A 15812-nucleotide genomic window follows, 5' to 3' on the forward strand; every position below is an offset into this window, starting at 1 on the left:
TATTTCCAAGGACTGCACAATGCCCTTTCCCATCCAAAATAAATAAGAGCTGGTTAAGATGCGGGTGGCAAGGAAATTGGATTGGAAAGGGTTAATTATTGTTGGGCTTCAATCCCATAGCCATAATCAGGCAGTTTTTTTAGCATCAATGTTATAGCTTCAAGACCTGGACCCTATGCAGTTCAAATGATTGGTTTCTATAGTGATTGAAGTTAAACTCGTCTGAACTGTGTGAAACTCAGGTCTTCCAGTTTTGTGGCCACAAGGACTGGCCGGGCTCCATATCGTTTGAGTGAATTGAACTTGGAGGGAATCTGTCGCCATGAAAATGCTTTTCAATCTACTGGCAGTAGGATATAGAGCCGGAGGAGCTGAGCGCTATATTTTGTAGGAAAAGAATAAGTATAGTTTGTAATGTAATGATTGAAATCCCTGCTTCTTCTGGGCTTAGTCCAGCAGGCGGCCCTACCGGGGAATGACAGCCTCCTTGTAGAAGTATTGATGCAGCGATAACACTGCCTACTGGACTACGAAGCACAGAAAGAGTAGAGATTGAATGGCTAAAATACAAGTTATACTTCTTCTTCTCCCACAAATGTATCTGAATGAATGCTTAGCTTCTGTTCTGTAACATCATGCTGGCATATCAGGCTGCTTGCTCAGTGTGACAGGTTCCCTTTAAATTGCCATAGAAACCTATGTTGGTCTAAATTTAATTCACTTGACCCGCTGAGTCTTTGGTTCTTATGGCTGTAATATTGATGCTAAAATGTAGCCACATTATAGCCTTCTAGATGAGTCCTTATTCCGGTGAGTAGAATATATGCTAAAACAACAAAACCACCCAGACGTTATGCCCAGTCTTGGACCAACTATATGTACAGAAGTTGCCCTGTGCCACACAATAACCTAAAGGTCATGATCCACAATAAAATATAACTTTTACTCAACTAGTTAAAGCACCCATATTAGACAGTTGAAAATATAGGACTATCACCAGCTCAGGGAGGAACTGTATATGTTTGTCAATCTCAATGGTATCTAATAAAGGAACCTTTTATGTCATTTCCCCATTAAACAATGTAATACATATAACAATGGAACAGACTGGCATAGGAGGAACTATAATGCAGATTCAAGTTCCTACATATTCAAGGAAAACCCCTATCTTCCGACATGTTTCGCCCATGCAGGCCTAATCAGGGAACAGTGGGGCTATAGTGAGAATTAGGGAAAGACTTGGATGTATGGTTTGAAGGAGAGTGTAGAATCAAAGGTTGTCCCAAGGGAGCAGACTTGTAAGACGGTGGACTTGTGAACTATGATTGATAGATTGGCGGGCTGACTTACACCGGGAAAGAAAATAAATTCTGCTTTCTCCCTGTTAAGTTTTATAAAGCTGCAGGAGGAGGATGTAGCTGATGGGCACTGTGGATAGCAGAGAGGTAGTGTCTGGGCCACAGAGGTAGAGTTGAGTGTAATCAGAGTAAATGTGGTACATTAAGCTATAGGATTCTATGAGCTGTACTGGGCCACAGGTATAGATGGAGAAGAGTAAGGGGTCCTAGGATAGAACCTAACAGAGAGACGTCGAGTGCAAGTGATAAGTGCTGAGGAGGAGATTTCTCATCCTTTCTTGGTGTTAAAAAAAAAAGTCATAAAATTTTGCGCCTTTTTGAGTGGTATGCTGCTCTTCACCATTTTCCCAAAAAGTGGGGTATGGTGTGTTGGGAGGGGGCGTGGCTGCCATGGATCCATACATTTATGCATAATTTTCGTCAGAAACTGGCATAAATTATACCAGAAATCTACTCCAGCTCCTAGCTGGCTGAAGTTTCTGATTAAGCGCATGGAGCAGTTAACAATATCACCGTGACAGGCGAATGTCCCAATAAATCAAACCAAAAGATCACCAATGGGAATCACTGATAAATAAAATATAACTTTTAATGTATTTATTTAAAAAATGCGCGATCAGAACAACTAAAATTAGTGCCTCTTTTTGTTGAAAAAACAGCACTGGTATATTTTATGCCTTAAGCTTAAATCACTGTGTCCTCATAGCACCTTATATATTGGGAGTGGTACCACTACACTAGAGTCCTCAACGCGGATCATCCAGTGTTTGGCTTGAATTGAAATTATGTAGGTAGTCTCAATTGGGGACACCAAATCACACCACTAAGTAAATATTAGTTTCGTTTGATCAATAACCAGTTCTTTGCATCTATGTTCATTTGATTGCAGCCCGTCACGCTGCTCACGACATATAACCAACATATAAATAACTACCCTGATGACACGGCTAGCCTAGCGTTAGCCGCAGAAACGCGTCGGTAGTGTAGTGTCATGCTCCTGAGGGGATTCTAGCCCTGCTGGATGTTATAACCAGGGTCCTGTGCTGGCTATGATTATACCCTTATCAGGGAGAGCATATAAACAATGAAAACGAACAAGAGCTGAGCAGCTCTATTGATTTATATAGGGACCAGCTCTCACTGCATCATAGTAGTCAATTTACCAATCACCTGGTGACAACAGTGATGCAGTGGAGCTAAATAAGGGACTTATAACAAACTATCCATGATATTTATATATCAGGCTAATTGAGCCCTTGCATTATCAGTGGTGTCAATCACCTTTTCTTTGGGATACACTTGGGATAGAATATTCGCTAAAAAGGGGGAAAAAATAATAGCGGATCCAAGAATGCTAAAGTTACCCTTCATGTAGTGTCCTGTATGGATTAGTCCAGTCTATGTGTCCGCTATGGACTAAATGAACAATATATCGGACATCTATGTTGCAGTGGGGAATATAGCGCTATATATATAGGTTTGAGCGCAGCCCCAGACATTTGAGTGTCCGGATTGAGTGTCCATTACCTTATATTTGACTTGGGGGACCCAATTGGGCGTTTGATTGCAGTTTATTTTACTGCAAAGAACTGGTTATTGATCAAACGAAACTAATATTTACTTAGTGGTGTGATTTGGTGTCCCTAATTGAGACTACCTACATAATTTCAATTCACGCCAAACACTGGATGATCCGCGTTGAGGACTCTAGTGTAGTGGTACCACTCCCAATATATAAGGTGCTATGAGGACACAATGATTTAAGCTTTAGGCATAAAATATACCAGTGCTGTTTTTTCAACAAAAAGAGGCACTAATTTTAGTTGTTCTGATCGCGCATTTTTTAAATAAATACATTAAAAGTTATATTTTATTTATCAGTGATTCCCATTGGTGATCTCATGGAGCAGTTAAGAAGCGCCTGATTTATATAGAAGCATACGCCTGTTCATATAGTAGGATAGTGATAATATTAAGACTGGCGTATGAAACGCAGGTCTGATTAAATCTCCCCCTGAATGTTCAGTTACCAGTGTGTGAGTAGATCCATGAGAGAGCCTGGGCTGTGAACCTAAGGGAGGAGAAAGTATGTAATGGGGAGACAGAGGAGACATGGAGGAGCACGGAGTAATGACATTTTGCTTTGGCTGTTAGCAGATCATTAGAGAGTTTAGTTCAGGCAACTTCAGTAGAGCGGTGGGGTCAGAAGGACAGATTGTAGCCTGTCATGTTGGATGAGCGATGGGAGCACTGGCCATGGTGGACATGCGGTTTAAGGAGTTTCAAGCAGACTAGAGTAGTTACATGAGGCAATAGCTAGACAAAAGTCAAAGGATGGTTTCTGGACCATGGGTGTGATGCTTGCATGTTTAAGGGAAGCCGCTGATGAAGAGATGTTAGGGCTGGGAGAAGCACACTGTTGACGTTGGGCATGAGATTGAATGGGTTTGGGTCAAGGGCCCAAGGGGCAAGATGTGATTTGAAGAGTAGGGTGGAAAGGTTTTTTTTCTTTAGTTGAAAGGAAGCAGATTATGCTTATCTAGAGGAGTTGCAAACAATCTATGTTGAAGTTTTTCTGGTGGAGTTTCATCTCCTGTTAAAAATACGTGTCAAGGTCCTCAGCTGAGATGAGATGTGAGAGGGAGCATCACAGGACACAGAAGGCAGTTAAGTATTGAATAGTTCTTTGACGTTATGAGACAATGATGCTAGTCGGGAATTTAGTCCTGTTTTGCAGAAGTGAGTGCAGCCTTGAGGTTGGCAACTACTTTCTTGTAAATAGTCTTCATTGCAGCGCATTTTCTTCTGCCACCACTTCAGTTTCTTTAAATGATACATTAGTACAATAGGTTTTCCAGGCACTGGGATCTACAAATAATAGGAAATGTCCACTTCCCCACAATAAAATATATGAAAGAGTACTTGTGTGCTCCTCAGGTGCCTCAATGATAGTTGTACAGGTGGAATTGGAGTCTCCCAGGTTCAACAGAATGAACTGACAGAGCACAGATCACCCCTGTTCACACTCTCTACTTCCTGCAGTTTCTTAATATCCAAAGATAATGCAACTTCATGCAGTACAGCAAACACGTAGACCGGGGGCTGTAAAACCTCTTTTATTTTACGCACAAAGGTGATCAACAAACAGGTATGTAAAATTAAAAACCGCTGCTGTTCCACATGGCAAGCAGTGTCCGAAGAACCACCCTGCTCGAGGTTTACCTGTCGGCTACATCTGGGGCATAGTATACAAGTGCTACAGGTGCGTTTTATGAATGCTATGCCCCAGATGAAGCTGATGGGTGAAACTTGAGTTGGGTGCCTATTCTGACACTGCTTGCCACGTGGAACAGCAGCGTTTTTCATTTTTCATGCCTGTTTTTTGATCACCTTGGTCAGTATAAGAAAAAAAGTTTTACGGCCTCTGCTCTCCAGCTGTACTGCGCTATGTTCCATTATATTTGTGTATTAGGAAACTGCACGGAGTGGAGAGTGTGAACAGTGGTGATCTATGATCACTCAGCTTATTCCGTGGAACCTGGCAGAGACCACTGCCCCCTACGTGACTACTTTTTAAGGCGCCTCAGGTTTTTCTTCAGATTGGAGAGCCAGAGTTGCATATTGATTTGTCGAGTTCTGCTGTGTGAGAGGGACAGCTCGAGTCTCAAGCTGAAGTAATTTTAGTTCTATAATTAACAGTGATTAATTTAGCAGAGAGCAGTAACTAGCTTTAAAAGAAGGCTAGTGCACAAATCTGCCTGTAAGTGATCTCATTAATTCTTCCTTAACGTTGCCGCCTGTAGCTCCTACAGCATCTCCTGGATGATCGAAGATCAACTGTGGACATGATTCAAGCTGAAGGTGCAAGGATTGCAGAGGGCGCCGATCCTGCCGATGGGGAGAAAATAAATCGCCAATTGGAAACGCTGAAAGAGAGGTGGTCATCTCTGCTGCAGCAGGCACAGTCAAGGTGGGCTTTACTATCGGCACTGGTGAAACGTTTAGTTTTGTTGCTGGCAGGTATATAGATTAAGAAGGTTATAGATTAAAAGTACTAGTAGTAGTAAGCTCAGTTATGTACAAGGCAGGTTGTAATCATAGATGTTTTCTTTCATCTGGATACAGCATCTGAGTAGTGTTGGTAAAAAAAAAAACCAAAAAACTTTTTTTGTGTGTGCTGAAATTTGTGTCCGATGCAATGACAATCCATATCCCATGCATGTGAATGTGGTTTCAGCAACCCTGTTCACACACTATGGAAATTTTCTGCAGAAACTTTTGGCTACACAATGGAAAAAGATCTGCTGCAGAAATAAATAGTATGCTACTTATTTTTGCTAATTCTGCACAGACAAGTGGGCCCTTCAAACTGCACATCCACGACACAAACTCCGAGTAACTCGGATTTCTGCTAACAGATTGGAGTAAATCCAACATATGTGAACATTCCCTAAGAATTGGAGCTCCTTCACACAAAAAAAAAAAAAAATCACACTTTTTTTGAGCAATGTGAGAGTGAGTGAAAACACAGAATTATGAAACTCATGCTTTTCAATGCTCTCATTCACATCTGTGATGTTTTCTCTCATGCGATGTTGCGAGATTTGTGATTCGCAGCCTGTCCTATCTTTCTGCTTTTTGCAGCCCCCATGTTTCCCTATAGAGACTTCATTTTATCACATCTCAAAACAAGAACTTGCGATTTTCATGCGATGCGTTTTTAACATTAGAAATTTCTATTGTCTATCGCGAGAAAAACTCAAGTGGCTGCGATGTTTTTGCAAGAAAAAGCATCGCTGGCACTCAGACATCTCATGAGCAAAGTTGCACTGTTCTCATGCCGATATCACGCCAGTGTGAAGGAGCCCTTATACATAATTGACTACATTTAAGTATTGGATAAGGCCTAGTAATGTGTATATACACTCATTGCAAAAAATTAAAAATCAAGTACCTAGAAGGAGTTGTTGGAATCTAAAGAAACTTTCTCTGTGTGATTGTAACGTTGATATAAGGAAGTGATTACAATATCAGAACAAAAGGATCATTTATTGTGGAAGCTAAAGATTTGAAGGGAGGCTTTAGTACCCCTGTTGGGCTGCCTCTAGCTTGTATACAAGATGTGATACAGGTGAGCATGGAGGCTCTAGTACCCTGTTGTACCACCTCTAGCTTGGATGTAAGATGTGATAAGGGCGGGCATGAAGGCTCTAGTACCCTGTTGTACCACCTCTAGCTTGGATGTAAGATGTGATAAGGGCGGGCATGAAGGCTCTAGTACCCTGTTGTACCGCCTCTAGCTTGGATGTAAGATGTGATAAGGGCGGGCATGGAGGCTGTAGTACCCTGTTGTACCGCCTCTAGCTTGTATGTAAGATGTGATATGGGCGGGCATGGAGTCATACAGGTTCCATATGGTATCCTGCAGCATATGGGTCCATGTTCGCTGTAACTGAGCCTTTAGATCATGCAAAATCATAGGTTGTCCAAGTTGGCATCTCAGATGGTCCCAAACATGTTTTATCAATGATAAATCTGGGGAGGGGCAGGCCACGGATGTGTGACAATGTTATGGAGGTATTCCTGTGACCCCTTTGCTGTGCAGCTGAGCAGTATCCTGCTGGAAAATGCCTCTTGGAAGCCGCCATGAAATGAACACATGTGGCTGCAGGATGTCCTTAACATATCGCTGAGCTGTCATTGTCCCTCGTACCAGTACCAGGAGTGACCCAACTGTCGTATGCGATGGCCTCCCAGACCATCACACCAGCAGGGGGCAGTGTGTCGCTCCACAGCAAAGGCAGGATTGAGGTGCTCACCTGAGGTCTCCAGACACAAACATGGCTGTCGTTGGTGCCCAAACGAAATCTGGACCTGTCGCTAAAGACAACCCGTTTCCACTCCATAGTAGTCCAGTGTCGTTGTTCATGACACGACTGCAAATGGAGGCGACAGCGATTCTCAAAGGCAACACAAGGGTCTGTAACAATATTGCTACCTGTCTCTGGATGTCGGACAACTAAACTGTTGGAGCTACTTAGGCTTGTCAGACCATCAGACTACCTTCTCTACTGGTCGTCTGTCGGGGGTGACCAGAGCCCGTTTGCCATGCGTGCGCTCCCTCATGCATCTACTAGTCCCAACACCTGCTAACAGATTGGTCAGAACGGCCAAGGTGGCGGGCTATTCGTCGATACAACTATCCAACTTATCGCATTCAAATAATTCTGTTAACTGGGTGAAATCTCTTTGATTGTAACGTAGAGGCGTCTAGTGGTCAACAAGCTCTACACAAGCGGAAAAAGAGGTCCAATACACACAAGTAGCCCCTGAGAGCCTTTCTATAGGCCAAGGGTGGAACTAGTTTTAGGGCCTCAGGTGACAAGACCGTTCATCTAATCACACCGCAATCATTTGCATATCTGCCTGAGATGTAACGGCATGCCGAGTTTTAGAGCAGAACGATAGCTTCTTCTAAGTGCTTGATCTTAGTTTTTTATGACCGTGAGTGTATTTCCTATGTTGTACATTCTGAAAGCTTCACTCTGTAGATGAAACCTCTTTTTCACATATTATTACTGTTGTGCTATTTTTTTTATACAGGCAGAAACAACTTGATGACATATTAGTTTTAGCCAAGCAGTTTCATGAAACAACTGAGCCCATATTTGACTGGCTTTCAGCCACAGAAAAGAAGTTGGCGAATTCTGAGCCAATTGGCACTCAGACAGGAAAAATTCAGCAGCAGATTCTACGCCACAAGGTATGCCAGAGGTTAAGGGGCCAAATCATGGGAACTGGGCAGTTGCTACAGATACGTATGCAATGTTTTATTATATACAGACACAATTTTTATGTGTAACTGCATATACTTTCCATATTTTAGTTTTTTCATATTTTTATATAATTTATTACCATCTTAAATCATCTGACTTATTTTCTTTAATTTGTTTAATGTGTTATTTGTTCCCTTTTATTAATTTTGTTCATCATTTTTTTTTTTTATTTCTTTGCATGTTTTTCCTTTTTTGGTGTGTTCCTTCTAACGATTTCCAGAGTCTAGAGGATGATGTAACAGTCCATGCGACTGATGTGCATGAAGCGGGCAGGCTAGTGGACAGTCTCTCTGCCCTGTGCTGTGCCACTGAGCAAGATAGGCTGGCACATAAACTAGACTACTTGCATGTTCGCTACAGAGAGGTTCAGGATCTCTGCAGCAGAAAAGGTGCTTTGCTAGGGCAAGCTCTGAGCAATGCCAGGCTGTTTGGGGAGGATGAAGTGGAAGTCCTGAACTGGTTGGCAGAAGTAGAGGATAAATTAGGCTCTGTCGCTGTTAAGGACTACAAGCTGGAGATCCTGCAGAGTCAACACAAAAGTCAAATGGTACATCTATTTTATGTTCATCTTGTTTTTTTCTATCATTCTTAATTTTTTGTTTGTCATGTTTGTATATAATTTTCTGTTCTTCGTATATTCTTATATTACTGTTGTTTAAATGCCCCAAACCTTCTAGCTGTAATGACCATCCTCCTCTTCAAGTCTATGACATTTTCTGGCTAGTCTGGAGCAGTCCCATCTGACCTGAGGTGTCTCACAGCAGTGCGATTACATCATTCTTTAAGCTACTTGTCTTTTGACACATTTGTTAAATCATCTCAAAGAATCCTTTGGCGCCAGTGGTAACCCGTTTGTAAGGATAATTAGTCATAACGCTGTTGTACTAGAAGTGTCAGTAAGTTCCATTAACCAAACGGACAATTTTACTAGTAAACTGGCGCTCACCGGGCAATTCTGAAGCATCTAAGAGATCATAAAGCATTACTCAAAAAAGCATTTTGAAAGTTCCGCTAAATTATTGGTACAGTTATTCATTTTCAAAGCCTCTCTTAGTCTCTCTAAGGCACCTATTCTGCATTATAGACCAGCTTTCTTTCCAATATGTCTTTGGCCCATGAAAATCCTCTAGGTTCTCTTGGTTTTGCCAGATATTGGATGTGAAAGCAAGTTTGTTTTCTTTAGTTTTTTTTTTTTTTTCCTGCATCTCTTCAGCTACAAAAAAGTCTATTCAAGATACTACGTAGTCATATGGCTCTTACCTTAGTGTTACCTACCAGTGGTATGACTTTGAAACTAGTGTTGTGGTTCAGTTATACTATTGTCACTAAGGGCATATTCATACGAACGCATTTGCACACGTATTGTGCGTGCACAATTTGCGTATGTAATACGCAGTGAATAGAATTCCTTGATTTCAATGGATTCGGTCACGTATATCTTTTACGCGTGCATTTTGGTTGCTCAAAAAAAAACAAACTGTGCATATATAAGCCCATGTTAAACTTAATTGGCCATTAAAATCAGAAAAAGCATGCTTGCTTGTTTTCTTGTGCACAGAAATACACAGGGCATGCGCTTGCAAAAAAATATAGTAAAATGCGTGCAAATACACAGCGCAAAGTCGTGTGAGATCGGTCTAAGGCACAATTGCACTTATGACTGAAACAAGCTTGGGACTGGGAGCATTTAGTTGCAGGATCACTGCTCATGTCACTATTCAATGCCGCAGTCCCAACTGTACAACCTGTGTCCTTATGGTCTAGTAGGGCATGTGAATGTTAGGCTGCCTGTCCACGGGTGTTGCGATATCCCGCGGCAGATTTCCGCCGCTGGGGAGCAGGAGCCAGCTGACGGATCTCCGTGGTGAGCCTATCTGACAGATAGGCTCACTACGGAGAATTGAGGCAATTCGCATCATTTTGCGATTTGACAGCCGCGAGCGAAGAATCGCTATGATTCTCCGCTCGAGGACAGGGGTGGGTTTGCTGTGGAAAGTGGTCACTGCGTTCCTCGCTGCCAGATTATTGCCCCGGGGAACGCAGTGAAAATTCGCCCCTGGACAAAAGCCCTAACGGAGACACTTTAGACATACCTTTCTACCCTCTCAACACCTTTATACAGAAGCTGGCTTCATTTGGGAAGACACTGGTATCGCAGGGCTCATGAATACTTATTCAGGTCTTTCACACATGTCATGGTAGGAGCTTGGCATTGCCAACTAGTCACCATTGCCTTCCCAGAAAGCCTTGCCATCCATCACACAGCAAAGATTCTACAACATTCTGATCACAATTCAGCATTCCTATTCAAAGTCGGAAGCTTTCCCAGTATAACTTTCTTTGTCGTCTTGTTTACTGCCTGGCTCTATCTTTTTCACTGTAAGCTGCTTACCACTGTTGCTCTGCGTTATCAGTATTCCCACTACTCAAGAGTAATTAACATAGTGTGAAGATGCCATAGCCCACATCCAAATATAGCTCGAGCAACTCCATTTACTGATAACTTGTGTATTTTTAGTTAATGAAAACCATTCTAAGATAGATAGATATGACTTTTTCTTTTTAGTTGGCACTAAGGCTGAGGCCATCACAAGCCTTTTTCACCCATTTGTCTTTTTACCATATGCTTGTGGCACGCCACTTGAGTTGCAAGGAGATCGCATGTACATGCTAGTCTTGTAGGACTCCGGCTTCCCTTTGGACTGTCACATGTAACCCAGTCTTAACCCATAAGGGTGCCATGGTCAGATGCCACTGTAGTTCTTTCCCCGGTTTATTTAAACAATCAGTAGTTCTGTGTGTGACTAAACCGCACCTCTACTCATCTCTCTATCCATAGAAAGATAAGATTATATCTTAATTCAGTTTTGCTACATGGAAATTTTCTGCTCTGATTGCTTCCTTTTTCACAAAGGCCCTGAGTGAAGAAATAATCAATAGGAAAAGAAATGTGGATCAAGCTGTTAAAAACGGACAAGCTCTGTTGAAGCAGACAACAGGTATTGTGTTAAGAGCATGACTTGTATACACACATATTCTGCATGGTTCTGTGCTGCAGTCTAATTTTTACTGCCCATAATGAATCCGTAGGAGAAGAGGTACTGCTGATCCAGGAGAAGTTGGATGGCATCAAGACACGGTACTCCGAGATCACAGCATCCAGTGGGAAGGCGCTCAGAACATTGGAGCAGGCCTTGCAGCTAGCCAGCAAGTTCCAAACCACCCATGAGGAATTGACTAGCTGGCTAGGAAGGGTTGAACAGGAACTTGCTCACACAAGTGGTCAGTCACCTGCAGGAGATCAGATTCCACAGTTCCAACAGAGACAAAAGGTAAAATGTGGTACAAGTGAAATTATGTAATTTATTACTATAGATATTCCTTCAGTTTCACTTGTTTAGTCATTAAACCATGTGCTAATATATGGGACAGAGTTAAGAATTACTTGCACATACACTGTTTGATCTGGTTTTATGCAGGAATTAAAGAAGGAGGCCATGGAGTACCGTATAGTCCTTGATACCATTAACGAGGTGGGCAGTGCCCTGCTGGAACTCGTGCCTTGGAGAGCCCGTGAGGGTCTAGACAAACTTGTCTCGGATGCCAATGAGCAGTATAGATCAGTCAATGCTACTATTGGACACAGGGTTGATCAGATAGATGCTGCTATTCAAAGATCGCAGCAGGTAAGGTCATTTAATAGTAAATATGTGGATGTAATATCAAAGTTTTGCTTTGTCTTTCTGAACGTTAGAGACAGTTCAAAACCTTTCCTTAGCTCCTTGAAGGAGCTGTACCAAGTTATAAAGTTATCCCCTATCCACAGGGTGGGGGATAACTTGATGCTTGTGGGAGAGCTGACTGCTGGGACAAGTGGTAAGAAAGTGAGGCAGCGTTACTGCAGAGAAGCAAGACTGAGCATGTGTGACCACCTTAGAATATTAACTGAAATGGACCAGACATAGAAAGTCTCTTCAATACCAACAATAGTAGGCACTGTTTTAAGATTAGTTCTGAACTATTTGGGGATAGACATATTTCATAATAAGTGTAAATACTTAAATGTTTATAATTATGTGCTGGATTTAACGATTAACAGTATCTTTTGTTGGACAACCCCTTTATTTAAGCGTATTTTTTCAGCACCCCAGAGCCCCTTTTATGTGAGCACAAGGGCATCATCTGCCAATCCTACATTAAAGGGATTGTCCAGGTATTCAACAACATGGCCATCATCTGTGCAGTCTGTGTTCTAGGACTGGAGTATACATCTCTAGATGGGAGTGGGCGGAGCCGGACTCCACATTGTTTCTTCCAGGTTTATGCTCCTTTTAGACGAGACCATTCTATTGGAAAAAGTGAGGGACGTCACTGCTAACTCATTTGCACTTACTCAGCCTGTTTAGACAGGCAGATCATTGTTGAGAAGTTTGCACTTACGTTCACATTCCTATTTGTCACGCTAGCGGGAAGTTTTAAACGCAATGAGAAGAGAACGAGATAACAATTATTGTTTAGTCCTGCTGAAACTAAACGATCAACGAAAAGTGCATTATTCGAACGATTGACTTTGCCGTTCGGGTTGTTTGCTCATGTTTAGACTAAACGATTATCGTTCACTTTTGCTCATTTGAACGATAATCATTATTCTAAGCTCAGCATTACATTTTAGCCTAACAGTAATAAAAGTGTAACATTAGTTCCCACCCACCTTCCATCCTTTCTTCCACCTCCAATCTACAGATACAAATAACGTTTTTTGCTTCCATATTAACTGGCTTAATTCTAGTGTCTGGTGCTTTTGGTTAATTTACTTGTACTCAGCCAGAGGAGTTACTTAGTTTTGGACTTATTGCTTCCTGTGTAATTGCTTTCTGTTTTGCTAGTCCTTCAGGCTTCTGCAAATATCAGTGTCTGTAAATGTGATTTATGTTCATAGGACAAGTGCTTTGGAGCGGCTCGTTTTCTGTGCCTTGTCTTGGTAGCCTTTGTGGTCTGATTTGTGCATGTGAGTTTGTAAGGAAGTGATTTGGCTAGTGCGGTCATACAAATGGCAACTTGCACTGTGTTTGACTTACTTATTGCAGTAGGTTCACACACAATTGACAGCCAGCTGTGGAAAGCTATGGCTACAAGCCAACAAAGAACTAGTAAAACATTGGAGGAGATATACCAAAGCCAGTTCAATGAAAAATTGGAGCTATTGTCCATTGAAACCAATCAGGTTGCTGCTTTTACTTTCCAAAGCCCCTCCAAAAAATGAGAGCTGGTTGCTATGGACAACTGCTTCATTCCACTAGTTTTGATAAATCGTATCCAATGTGTTTATTAAAAGTTGCATAAGGGGCCTATACATGCCAGTAAATGAAAGGTGAACCGACCCTCTAGTCCTGGACCAACAAAGATGGCCGAACCGCTTGTTAACAGCTGATGCACACTGTGTGTTAGTATATTAGTCTAAGACACTACATGCTGCTTTGATTGGCCATTGCTGCAAACGTAAACAGTGCTGGTCAATGAAAGCAGGTATAGTGTCTTGGACTTATGACGCTGTGCATCAGCTAGTAAGAAGCAGTTCGGCCATTTTTGTTTGTCCAGGACTAGAGGGTCTCTTTAATATCTGCGGAGATGCTACTTTTAATTCAGTGTGCAGTGTGTCTGCAATGTCTGTGCTTCATTGTCTCCCTTCGTCTTTGCTCCTTTTCTGCCAGTACGAGCAAGCTGCTGACACAGAGTTAGCCTGGGTGGCTGAGACCAGGAGAAAACTTTTGGCACTCGGTCCAGTCTGTTTGGAGCAGGATCAGACTACGGCTCAGCTCCAGGTGCAAAAGGTACGACCACTGTTCCCTTATTGCCAGGCATGTGAATTCATGCAATAAAGTCGCTTTTTGCTTATTTGGCCTATATATCTAATTGTCTTAATTAATATAGTTGATGTCAGATATTAAGACTTACTTAAAGGGGTATTCTTGTTAGTTGACGAAATTTCAAGTTTTTACATCCACTGGATTCACCGGATACCTTGATGAGGGTCTGACCCCTGGAATTCCCACTGATCTCGAGAATGGGAGGTCCCGTTTCTCCATTATCCTCCCTTCCTGGTTTCTTTTACCACGTCAAAGAATGGAGGGCTAGCACACTGCCACTCCATTCAGTAACACTGGGAATGTTGGAGATAGCCGAGTACAGGTCTCCGCTATCTCCAGCAGTCCCACTGATACTGAATGGAGCAGCAGTGCCCTCCATTCATTGGCATGGGAAAAGAAACCAGGAAGTAAGGAGGTCAGAGAAACGGGACCTCCCATTCTTGGGATCAGTGGGAGTTCTAGCGGTCAGACTCCCACCATCCATTCAGTGGAGGGCTCAAAACATCAAATTTCATCCACTAATAGGAATGCCCCTTTAAGTTAAACATTTATGACTGGCATTTTAGAACGGTTACCAATTGTATTTTTGATTTTAAAAAATTGATGAAATATTGAGCTTTTCTGAATTTCTGATTACCTGTGAGATTAATCAGCTTATGTTGATATGCAGGCTTTCTCTGTAGACATCATTCGCCACAAAGACTCTATTGATGAACTGATTGGCACACAGGAAGATATTCTGAGTACATGTGGAGATGAACAAAAGGCCACTTTACAAGTAAGTGCAAAATTAGGGCTCGACGTGCTGCCTAATAGCAAGGAACACTATTTATTGGGTTTGGATCAGCACTTACACCTGTATTTGTTGTAGGAAAAAACAAAACTATTGTTGCAGCAGTATGAAGATGTCAGCCACATAAACTCAGAGCGGTCTGCCCGTCTGGAACGGGCGCAGGTTCTTGTGGGTCAGTTCTGGGAAACGTACGAGGAATTAAACCCTTGGATTGAAGAAATGAAGGCCACCATTTCCCAGCTGCCACCTCCTGCTGTCGATCATGATATGCTTAAACAGCAGCAAGAAGAAATAAGGGTAGGACATCTTGCATTTTCTTTTCCTCTCCGGTAGTCTGTAATATAAGCTATTTATAAAACCCTTGAAAGCTCTGTTTGATTTCCCAAGACAAAAGGCAGAAATTAGACTAGTAATATGTCTCACATCTAACTGTCTCAGATGACGTCCTCCGCTGACCCAGTATAACTTTCCTCACCATCAGCTTTATCATTTTGATTAAAAAGTCCCTGTGTCAGAACCAAAAGTTTAACGTTTCATTCTTCGTTGAAATTGTAGCAATTAAGAGAATCTGTTGCTGAACACAAACCTCACATTGACAAGCTACTGAAGATCGGTCCGCACTTATGTGACCTGAATCCGGAGGAAGGGGCTGCTGTGCAGGAAAAGTACAATAAAGCAGAAGAGCTCTATCTGGGAATTAAGGAAGATGTTCGCAACATGGCTATGGCATTGGATGATGCCCTGGCACAAGCTGCTCAGGTATGTCATCTCGTTGCCAGTTTGCATTTTCATTTTGGTTACTGTAGCATGGTTTTGGTTTTGCTTGATATATGATAATATAGCATAGGATAAAATGGCAGCAAAATAATGAAGAACACCGTACTAAACACCGAACTATTTACATACCCTTGTATTTATTAAACCTCAGTATTTTACTAGTGAACCTTTTTTACCTTTT

At 42.0% G+C, this 15812-nt stretch overlaps 1 protein-coding gene across 15 annotated transcripts in view; it reads left to right on the forward strand.

The window, feature by feature from the left end:
- The window catches only part of MACF1 (microtubule actin crosslinking factor 1), a 184512-nt gene that overhangs the window by 140948 nt on the left and 27752 nt on the right, over positions 1–15812 (forward strand). For all 15 annotated transcript variants that reach the window (XM_066573920.1, XM_066573971.1, XM_066573929.1 and 12 more), the window contains 10 exons: positions 5162–5328; positions 7962–8121; positions 8415–8741; positions 11109–11193; positions 11285–11526; positions 11674–11880; positions 13906–14025; positions 14732–14839; positions 14933–15151; positions 15410–15613. In XM_066573920.1, coding sequence (XP_066430017.1) covers positions 5162–5328; positions 7962–8121; positions 8415–8741; positions 11109–11193; positions 11285–11526; positions 11674–11880; positions 13906–14025; positions 14732–14839; positions 14933–15151; positions 15410–15613 — 1839 coding nt within the window. The remainder of the gene's footprint in view (positions 1–5161; positions 5329–7961; positions 8122–8414; positions 8742–11108; positions 11194–11284; positions 11527–11673; positions 11881–13905; positions 14026–14731; positions 14840–14932; positions 15152–15409; positions 15614–15812) is intronic.

This window comes from Eleutherodactylus coqui, chromosome 1 (assembly GCF_035609145.1).
Source record: "Eleutherodactylus coqui strain aEleCoq1 chromosome 1, aEleCoq1.hap1, whole genome shotgun sequence".
In the NCBI taxonomy this organism is placed as follows: Eukaryota; Metazoa; Chordata; class Amphibia; order Anura; family Eleutherodactylidae; genus Eleutherodactylus; species Eleutherodactylus coqui.